This window comes from Agrilus planipennis, unplaced genomic scaffold (assembly GCF_000699045.2).
Source record: "Agrilus planipennis isolate EAB-ADULT unplaced genomic scaffold, Apla_2.0 scaffold51, whole genome shotgun sequence".
Classification (NCBI taxonomy): Eukaryota; Metazoa; Arthropoda; class Insecta; order Coleoptera; family Buprestidae; genus Agrilus; species Agrilus planipennis.
The window spans coordinates 987,690-998,733 of NW_020438915.1; the positions used below are offsets into that span (position 1 = coordinate 987,690).

The window sequence follows — 11,044 nt, forward strand, 5'->3', positions numbered from 1 at the left end:
ATTATAGATACTGATTAAATATTAGTAAATAGAACTAATTGCTAAGAGTTTTAATGTAAGTTTTGTGAAAATTAATAGAGATTTTAAGTAAATTTGGAAAAGGAACTGTAATTGGTTTTTGCAAGGCAAATGCGAATGTAATTGGTAAAATTACGAATAAGTTTAAACAAACGGTAATGTAGGTGATATCTGCCTAGATAAAAAAGCTATTGATATTTTGGGGTGTACATGATATTTATTTACCATTTTCAGGAGCAATGACATGGGGTACGACATCCATGATTTCTTCAATGGATAGAGACGACAGAAGTAATTTCTTCTCGCGGTACAATTTTAAAAATAAAAACACTTCATTTTCTTGGACAGAAGATGAAGCAGCAATTAATAAAGAGGTATTTTAAGGGTCTATAATAATATTTATATTATGTTGAAGTGATTAATAAATGTGTGTTGATGATCTTTTTGTAGAGTTGGAATTGGTCTAAAGATCGAAATCAATTAGACAAGGGTAGGAAAGTTTCGGAAAAACTTCAGGAATTGAGTATCCTGTCGGAAAAATTGGGATGTTCGGTTGCTCAGTTATGTACTGCCTGGTGCCTCAAAAATGAATCTGTTCATTGTTTGCTTTTGGAAGCTGCGTCGGAAGAGCAATTATTTAGCGGCATTCAATCTCTTCAGGTAAAATTTAAAATGTTTCGATTAATTTTACTACGTATATTATCAAAAAAAAATTATAAAGACAAAAATTGTGAAATTATTCGAGCAACTTCATTAGAGTTTTAAAATGATTTTCAAAGTATTACAACAAGAAAATCAACTGAACTAAAAAAAAATCATCAGTGTTTAAAACTGGGAGTCCATTATCAAAACTGAATATTGGTAACATTCCTTAAGGAAATCCAAGTAACTTTTATAGACAAACTTCGATAAAAATGAATAAATAAATGAACAATTTAAAACCATAGGCTTTCACAGCAGAAATATGATTAGGACTGACGGGTGATATTCTAAATTAACTATTACGTTAGACGTTTCGTCGAAAATTGCGGCTGACATCTTCAGTGACCTTAAGTGACATTTAAATCACAGCCTTTTAGTCCGATTCTATTAAATGAACGATAACTATTCCCAACGCAATACTTAATGCATTAATTTGCGTTAATAATGAATTTCTTTAGTTAATTCCAAAATTAAGTGCCACCTTGATGGCAGATATCGAAAGAATTTTGGATAATAAGCCCACTCGACCCCCAGCAATTTCAACCCTGGTGCTTCGGTGACAATCGATGTGCCCTTCGCCGTCCGCCAAGTAAGTTAAAAAATATTTTTTAAAGCGACACAAAATTTTACTTAATTTAGTTTTCCAGACAATTATTTTTGATTTTGTTTTCAAACTCTTTGGACTAAAAGTAAAATAAAACGAATTTACCCTCATATTAACTGAATAGAATTTTGTAAAAATCTATAAATCGTATTTTAGTTGATCACGTACTGTAAGTAATTTTTAATTCAACTTTTTCAGAGATATAATTGTAAAAATTAAAGTCAACTTAGGGGTAAAAAGGATTTTTTGAAGCAACCAATAACCGACGTTTCACATTTTGGTATTTTGCCCCTTCAAGGTACAAAAATACGTTCAAGAAGACTTCTACCGAAAGGTGAAATGTCGGTTGTTGGTAGCTACGATAAAATTCCTTTTTTATCCTTAACTTTACCTTATCTTTATAGTAATATTTTTCTTGGATCTCTGTACGATTCAATTCAGTTTTGAAACAACTATATACAGATAATTTATTAGTATTTTATAAAAGAATGGTGCATTTTTTGAATCTCAAACACCAACAACAAAAGATGTAATTTTGTTTGTTCTTTTTTATTATAGTGCGGTGGCTGAGGGCTGTAGCAACGTCGAGAGTCCGAAAGAAGAAGATTTTGAAAGTAACGAAATGGAATACAAAGTTAGCCAAAGAATTCCGTTTTGTGAACTGCAGTGACAAAAAGGGTCCGAGTTCTCTGCAACTCGTAAAATCGCAAAATCCGATTTGAACTTGCCAAAGGGCAAGATGAAGTGGACGTACAGCTCGGAAGAGGGACCTAAATGCATTTTCAAACCGTATTCCGAAAAGAAATCTTAATAATAATAATAATAATGCGTCTATTTCCTTCGGCCAACGAACGAAGAAAAAAGTTAGATAACAATAAATCCTGTGTATAACTCTTTCTTGAGTCTTACGAGTAAATTAACGATAGTGATTTTACTTAGATAACGCAAAGTATTCATCAATAATTACAAAATAAACGAATTGATATAAGCTCAATCTTAACTATTATTTTACCTTCTTACCCTAACAGAATTTCACCAACAGTTTCATAAAGACCAAAGTTGTTGTAAATCTTTCTCTGTTTTTGTTGTCTATTTGCTATCATGTTTGCATTGATAAACAGTTTTAATAATTTATTTTTTCCTAAAACTACCTCGTATAAATCCTAGTGCTCTGATAGCTAGGTAAGTAAAGGAAAAATTGGTTTGCATGTATTCCATCTGAGGTAAGTTCTAAAAATTGTTATTGAATACATGATTAAAATCCATGTTTACATATGAATAAAGAAAGATTTTCACAAACTTTTTGTGTTTCTTTATTTGTATTTTAGTGTATATACTCATACAGGAGAAATCATTTCTTATTTTCTTCGTTTATTGCCTTTGTGAACAGGGTTGAATAAAAAAGAAATTTAAAAAAGTTAATTCTTGTGAACTAATACCTCGAAGAAATCAGTTAAAACTCAACTTTAATTTATAGATTACTAAACAGCAATCTTTTCTTCCCCGCTTAATTTCACATTGGTAAATTGCGAGATGTCTCTTTAAATATCTTTGAAACATTGGGTTGTAATTGATACATGGTTATTGAAATTAAAAGCAGATGACTAAACTGAGTTCCCTGTATTTTGTTTTTGTAGAAAAAATCAAAAATGTTTGTTATTGTAATACAATAACATACTGATTTGGATGATTTTCCAATAAAATAAATTTAATAAACTGAACAAACGTTCTAAAAATTAAGCTTTCAAAAAAAAAAAAAATTAAGATAAAATTTCGTAATTTTCTTGTGACTCACCCGATAACGTCCTACTGGTACGTATGCGTACTAACTGAATAACTGGGATAATGTTTTAACTTCAAGCTTTAATTTTTCAAAATTGAAATCGATACATGTTGCAGTGAAAAAGTCAGTACACTAAAGCTTAAGAATTGCACTAAACAAATTGCACAACACAGAAGTTCCCATTCGCTTCTTCAAGGGGCACTAGCAGAGTGAAAACCTTTTAGCACCACAATTTCTCATTAATTTTTCTTTTTTGGTTGATCGATCACAGTTCTCTTCTCATCCATCATTTCTTTGGATAATTAGCGTTAATTTTATGAGAAGTAATTCACAACGATAGAATTAATAATAATAATCTTGCAAATTTTAACTTATGTACAAAACAAAAAAAAACCGACAATAATATTTTACACGGAATATGTACAAAGGAAAATTGTAGTTTTTCTTGATAAGGCAATTCAGCCGTATTAGTTATTTTATACTTATAAGATAATGTGCTATTTTTATTATTTTTTTTTTCGTCGAAACGGTCCATTTTAAGGTCGTCTTTGTTTAGTTAGGAAGTGATTGGAAGAAGTGTAGGTACTTCCGGTTTCTTGACACTATGCAACGATCGACCTGAGTTCTGTGTGCTGCGTTTCCTTGTGCCTTCTCAAATCCACCTTCCTTTGAAAAGCTCGTCCGCACAGGTCACATGCGAACGGCTTGAATCCGGTGTGCTTTCTCGAATGAGTTATTAAATTTGACGATTGACTGAAAGCCTTCCCACAAACTTGGCATTTGTGAGGTTTTTCTCCTGTAATAAATAGAAAAACAAAAATTTAAGATTGAACATTTATGATTAATAACATTTTCTATTCATCATTATCATAATAAGTAATATAGGTAACGGAAAAAAATATTTTTGTCTTTACAATATTGTTTCAACCCTCGCGAACTTGGAAGATCATCAAACATATTGCTACAAATAATGGTTTTAATCCTAATATAACAGACAATTTTATGAAAAATGTGCAAAGAAATTAATCATCTACAATATCATCACACTCTGAAATAGTTACTAATAAAAATAATTACAGTTTCATTGACTATATCAAAGAAAACGGTGATAAAAACCTTCATAAATTCAGAAGTAAATTCTACCGTTTTTGTAGAATTTCTAGATTAGAAGAATATTTCCAATTTGTTAAAGGTGACTCGACCCTGGGCTAATCTCTGTTTTAAATATGTTACCGCTCTAGAGTTATATAACTTTCCAGATACTGAAAATCAGCGACTTTTGATAATTTTCGGATTTTATATTAACTCTTGCCTTACCTTTACTTCCTTACTACAACAATATTTTTATTTAATTTCATCTTTTGTTAATACCGCTTCCATTTTATTTAAGGTTATCTTTAACTCCGTGTTGCTAATGGTCTACAATTTAAAGTATGCTAACCTTTGCCCATACATATCTATTTCTTATACTGTCCCTTCTCTAATAGGTAACATTAATTGCATTTTCGATATACATTACATTAGTAAACTAGCAATGGCAGTCTTATCTAATTGTAAGTCGGTTTCTAATACTTAGTCACCCTTCTACGTTTTTACTTTTTGTAAAAACTATATATTCTGTTTAAAACTACTACATTAATTTAATGACTAGTTTGTATTATATTTATTGAAAAAAATGTGTAGTAGTTAAAAATCAATAAAATAAAAATGACTATATTTATTGTGTGATTGAAAAAATGGCGAAGGCGCCTGGCATATTCGTGTATTGGTTTCCTGTCGATTTTATAATAAATTTTGTTGTATCTTTTTTAATTAAACACAACACTAAACCAAAAAAATAGCTACAGACCTAGTATATATTAATCATTAAAAAAGTTTTATAAGGATTTTATAATCGGATTTCTTATGGACTAGTTTAATATCTAATAACAGTGTGTATATTGGTGGAAATTGGTTGCCAATGCTAAAAACAAATACCAAATGAACTACCTACATTTAATTACAAACTATAATCAATTAATATGTTATTATAACAATCTCGGTTTAGATTTGTTCTTTTCCTTCACTGACAGTTAACAAATGATGATGTACAGTAATAGTACACTACATATTGCAATTTTACATACTTAAAATCATAAATACATACTTTTTTAAAATACGAAGGTGTAAAATAATGGAATTGGTATCAAATTATTTAGTCTATTTAAGGATAATTATTTAATAATTTTGTGTCCTTTTTCTAGTTTAAATTATCCAATATATCCTTACAAATCCTTTATAGAAATGTTAGATTATTATCGTTAAACAAATATGAAAACCGTTTAATAAAAACTACCCAGTTATGTAATGGTGTTGTTTTTGTTTAATATTTCGCAAAGTTTCTAATAATTGCTTTCAATTGTACAACATATCGCATTAATTATATTAAATCTTTCATGATTGCGAATTCTTTGAATTAAGAATCCTATAATTCTCTTTTATTATGATATTACAGCTTAATATGATATGATGCGATAATAAAATCGGGCATGATTAAGATTTAAAAAGATACAGAGATCTTAAAAGTTATCTTTTTTAAGTCATAAAGGGGAATTTTCAATCGTTTTGCATGAAAATGTGAAGTAAAATTCGCCATTATTAAATATGCACTAATACATTTTTAGCATCAGGCTTATTGTAAACGGTCGTCTCAAAAACATTTAAGTAAATATTACTAATCAATTTTAGGTAAAATGAGTGTAATCTTTGGAAAAGTATTTGATGTTAAGTCTTAATAAGCGCAATCGTTTGAACTTTATTAACTATAAGATTTTTTGGCTGAAATTTCGTTTATCGTGAATGAACAATAAATATACCTATTAATGGTTACAACCTTTTCATTGACAACAGTGAAAGAAAAGTCAATAATGGAGATAAAATTTAAAATAATAAAAAGGAGCATTAACAACATAAACTTACGGAAACTTATCTTTCACCATGTTTAGTATCTAATAAATTTTTACGGTTAACATTTTTCGATGATAAGGAAAATTAAACTTTTTTTTTTCATAAACATTTTTGTGCATTAGGGAACATTTTTTAACGAAAAAGAAAAATAAATCGCCAAAGTTGAATATCGATACCCATCCCTTTTCATTCAGCTTAAACAGCTTGGGTACAACCGGAAATCGCCCCAGTATCTTATCTAACGTACTGTTTTGGGAATATTAAGGTATAAGTTAATTCTTTTCATAAAATTTCATTCAGTTGTTGATTTTTACTATTTACAACCCTGACTGCCTTAAAAAAATTAAAAAGAAAACGCTATTTTTGGTACCCAAGATGAAATATCTTTAGTTTGGATTTATGAAACGAGCGAAATTTTGTTTATTTTTGGGTTTAAACTTGGAAAAAAGGCTTGAAGTTCTGTTTCGATGAGTATACCAGCTCTGAGCTTTCATTACTTTTAAAGTTGTTACGAAATACTTTTATTTTATTTTTTTTAATAATAAGTAAGTTACCGATATGCATAACGAAATATTTGAGAAAAGTATCGTGTGTTTGAGTCGCATATTCGCATATATATATATTTATAAAGCTATTTGGTCGATTTATGTCACCTTTAAGATCGTAAAGAAGGGAGATAGGGACGCGAACGGTTGGTGGTGTCCTTTTCTGAGGACCTGTTTCTATGGTAACGGGATGGTGTACGGGCGGAGCTTATCCTGAATTTACCCTGAATTTACAGGGCGAATCACGGTTTGCGGCAAACTTATCGCAATCGATAACGTTTCTAACTTTTCCCGAGATCTGAAAGAGATCAGGTGGTGATTTTTCAGGCGCTGAAAACACCTCCCGCTCACACCCAAATGTAACTATCCATTTCATACGTACACAATCACGAAAGAAAGATAACAATACGAATGAAAATTATTACGAAATTTGTCGTTATTCATAAAAAATTACAACGGCAAATTAACAAACCTCCACTCGTAGTATGGACGAGGAGGTTAATCTCCGTTTGTTCAAGGATCTGAGTAATCGTGTTTAAAAATGACTTGGATTACCTATCCTTACGTTCAAGTAAGATAAGTCAACCCTTTTGAGGTCAGGACCAAAAAATATAACCCAATTCGGGTCATTTCAGGTAGCTTAAAAGATAACTTAAATGTAGCCTAGTCATAGCCAGTTCAGATAGCTTGATCATTGTAACGTTATATAACCTAATCACGTATCACCTATTTGAACCAATTTTAACAACTACCTGATTTGGTTTCAATGTTTTAAGGTGTTACATTTTTGTTCCGAGCCCGACCATCATAGGCCCTATTTGAAGTCAGGTATGCCAGACAGGATCCAGACCGCAGCCTTAACAAATTTCCGGTCTAGTATTTAAGGAAAGACCAAACAGAATCCTATAAGGTTGCCCTTCATGGTACAATAACCACCACAAACGGTACTTAATATTTAGTTGTAACAGTTCATTAAAATTGCGATAATTTTTAACATAAAAATTACATAATATACAGGGAAACATCCGCACAAGATACAGCCAACTTGTTTTCAATCAAATAATATTAGCCTTAGCTTTTGAAATTTCAAGTTCTCACCGAAGGAGAGACAGTCCTAGATCATGACCATTAAGTATATATGATAAGAAGAAACTGATGGGATTTCCGGGTTCTTGCCGTGCCTTATTGATGACGGATCATGGTGACATTGTAACGAGGATTCCATCAATAAGACACGATTAGAATTCGGAAATCCAGTTTCCTCAGACGACAACAGAGAAAGCCTAAATCAGCTTCTAAGATATCCTAACATAAGTTCTGATGTTGACGTATTAATATAATGATCAATAACAACGAATCGATTAGAAACCATACGCAGCCTGCAATTATTTTTTAGAGAGACAGAAAGAGTGGCTATTTTATCAAGTAGTACTTAATCATGATGTAAATAAAAGATGTGAATGAAGCCGTAGACGTAGCGAAGTTCTTTTCCGTTTTCGGCAAACAGAAGCTGTCTTCTTCCTGAGAGTATTTGGAGCCATTAAGGGCGAATATTATTCAGTTCACGTACAGGTTTTCGACATAATGAAAGTTAACTCGGAGGGAAAAAGATTACCGTCTTGTTCTCGATCTCTGCCTACGTATACATACATACACGTACACATACATTGCCATCTTGCGCTTTGAGGAAGACGAGGATGAGGAGGATGGAGATGGTGTCGTTCACTAGGTCGAAACGGACGTACGATAACGTTAACCGATCCTCGGGCCAGTCACTTTTGTATGTATGACCCGACACAAAATTCTGGAATCACTCATAAATTTTATTTATCCTCTGGGAAAGTCCCGGACTCCTGATTTTTCTCATATATCGCCTGGATTGCACAGATTACTATTTTTACCGATTTCCTGTATGTACATAAATGCTACGTTACCATCAAATGCCAGATGTAGAACAACGTTTTATTATAAATTTTATAANAGAACTGGGATTTCCAGAGTTTTAATTAATCTTTAATATTTGATTTTATATACTCTCCTCTACCCTACCTAAAACATTTTCTTAATATTATATAGTACAATGTCACCTTCATCTCCTCTAAACATTTTCCACCTCCTTCAACCATGGGCCACCAGAGCTAGAGAATTACCTTGTTATTTCTGTATGTGGAACGATTCAACCTTATAAATTCAACAATTTTGCGACAAAATTCTTATTATTTATTAAGTACTGTTTGTGGAAAAATCCTATAATTTTACTCTAAGAACACTTCTCATTAGATATTTTAATTTGGAAGTTATAGAATGATTAAACAAGCAATTTAAAATTTCTTTCAAAAAGTCCTGTAAAACACATATATTAACCATAAGCTAAAAATGAATTTTTTTGGCTTTATATCCGTTACACAGAAACTCGATTTTTCATGTCCAGCAGAAACTGATCAACATCACCGTTTGTTGTAATGTAAAGCAAATAGATTTGTAATTCAAACGAAAATTTAAGTGTCCTTTTTCAATATTTATTACCGGGCTAATTAATAATATTTTCATTATAGGTTCTTGCAAGGCATGAATGAAGTCGGTGTTTCATAAAAGGACTAAACGACAATCGGTTGGGTTTACTGAGGACCAAATATTGTTTGGGACGCGTCCAAAATGAACTAAGTCTTATTTTTACCCTTATTTCGACGTGTTAACAATTGTTTTACCAAGGTAAGTAATTAATTAATTCGGAAAGAGAGGAATGTTATGAAAACGGGCCCACAACTTATTTTGAAAGTAGCCATTTCAGGCAAATAGGAAACTCATACAATTTGGATGAGTCACAAAACAGAGAAAAGTATTTGTAACACCTCGCTCTGCGGAAAGTTTTGTCATTATAATTCCAAAAGAAAATAGTTAGAACTTAATGCCCTTCCTAATGCGACAAAAGACTGCTTTCTAATTAAATGAATAATATACAGGGAGGTTATCCCTGTGTTTAATGGTTTCAATTAATTAAATGGTTCAATGGTAACTATTTTTTAACAGATTTTCTTGATTAGAATTTATAATCAACTAATACGATATTTTGAATAAGCAGCCAATTGAAATATCGTTATCAAAATGCCCTTTTTACGAAATACTGTGTTTATTACCCAGAGGGAACAACCTTTCCACAAAACCATAATAAATTACCTGTTAGGTTTTGGTTAATTCGTTTCTTTGTCTCAAACAGAAAATTGCAAATTGTAATATTATTCCCTAAAGAGACGCATCGACTTTGTTTGCGCTTTAACCATAAATTACCTAAAGACAAGAAAACACTTATACATAAAAGAAAGTTTAAATCCTACCTTTTGACTGTATTTTTCAAATTTGAAGTCCTCAGTTCCATTCAGCCCAACAAGCGTAGCACTAACACCTGAATAGGGAGATTAAAAGTATTAAACCATAATAAAGCATACTATATTTTAATATTATAAAATTACATAATATACAGGGAAACATCCGCACAAGATACAGCCAACTTGTTTTCAATCAAATAATATTAGCCTTAGCTTTTGAAATTTCAAGTTCTCACCGAAGGAGAGACAGTCCTAGATCATGACCATTAAGTATATATGATAAGAAGAAACTGATGGGATTTCCGGGTTCTTGCCGTGCCTTATTGATGACGGATCATGGTGACATTGTAACGAGGATTCCATCAATAAGACACGATTAGAATTCGGAAATCCAGTTTCCTCAGACGACAACAGAGAAAGCCTAAATCAGCTTCTAAGATATCCTAACATAAGTTCTGATGTTGACGTATTAATATAATGATCAATAACAACGAATCGATTAGAAACCATACGCAGCCTGCAATTATTTTTTAGAGAGACAGAAAGAGTGGCTATTTTATCAAGTAGTACTTAATCATGATGTAAATAAAAGATGTGAATGAAGCCGTAGACGTAGCGAAGTTCTTTTCCGTTTTCGGCAAACAGAAGCTGTCTTCTTCCTGAGAGTATTTGGAGCCATTAAGGGCGAATATTATTCAGTTCACGTACAGGTTTTCGACATAATGAAAGTTAACTCGGAGGGAAAAAGATTACCGTCTTGTTCTCGATCTCTGCCTACGTATACATACATACACGTACACATACATTGCCATCTTGCGCTTTGAGGAAGACGAGGATGAGGAGGATGGAGATGGTGTCGTTCACTAGGTCGAAACGGACGTACGATAACGTTAACCGATCCTCGGGCCAGTCACTTTTGTATGTATGACCCGACACAAAATTCTGGAATCACTCATAAATTTTATTTATCCTCTGGGAAAGTCCCGGACTCCTGATTTTTCTCATATATCGCCTGGATTGCACAGATTACTATTTTTACCGATTTCCTGTATGTACATAAATGCTACGTTACCATCAAATGCCAGATGTAGAACAACGTTTTATTATAAATTTTATAATA

General features: G+C 31.8%; 2 protein-coding genes across 4 annotated transcripts in view; one reads left to right on the plus strand and one right to left on the minus strand.

The window, feature by feature from the left end:
• LOC108733080 (voltage-gated potassium channel subunit beta-2) overlaps positions 1 to 2,318 on the plus strand; it is a 22,015-nt gene extending 19,697 nt beyond the window's left edge. For both annotated transcript variants that reach the window (XM_025973634.1, XM_025973633.1), the window contains exons 7-10: positions 253 to 392; positions 469 to 678; positions 1,179 to 1,309; positions 1,883 to 2,318. In XM_025973634.1, the coding sequence (XP_025829419.1) occupies positions 253 to 392; positions 469 to 678; positions 1,179 to 1,280 (452 nt within the window). In that variant the 3' untranslated portion in view covers positions 1,281 to 1,309; positions 1,883 to 2,318. The remainder of the gene's footprint in view (positions 1 to 252; positions 393 to 468; positions 679 to 1,178; positions 1,310 to 1,882) is intronic.
• Positions 2,319 to 3,167: 849 nt separating this feature from the next.
• Positions 3,168 to 11,044, minus strand: part of LOC108733079 (zinc finger protein Gfi-1b) — a 47,919-nt gene continuing 40,042 nt past the window's right edge. For both annotated transcript variants that reach the window (XM_018464127.1, XM_018464128.1), the window contains exon 4: positions 3,168 to 3,903. In XM_018464127.1, the coding sequence (XP_018319629.1) occupies positions 3,710 to 3,903 (194 nt within the window). In that variant the 3' untranslated portion in view covers positions 3,168 to 3,709. The remainder of the gene's footprint in view (positions 3,904 to 11,044) is intronic.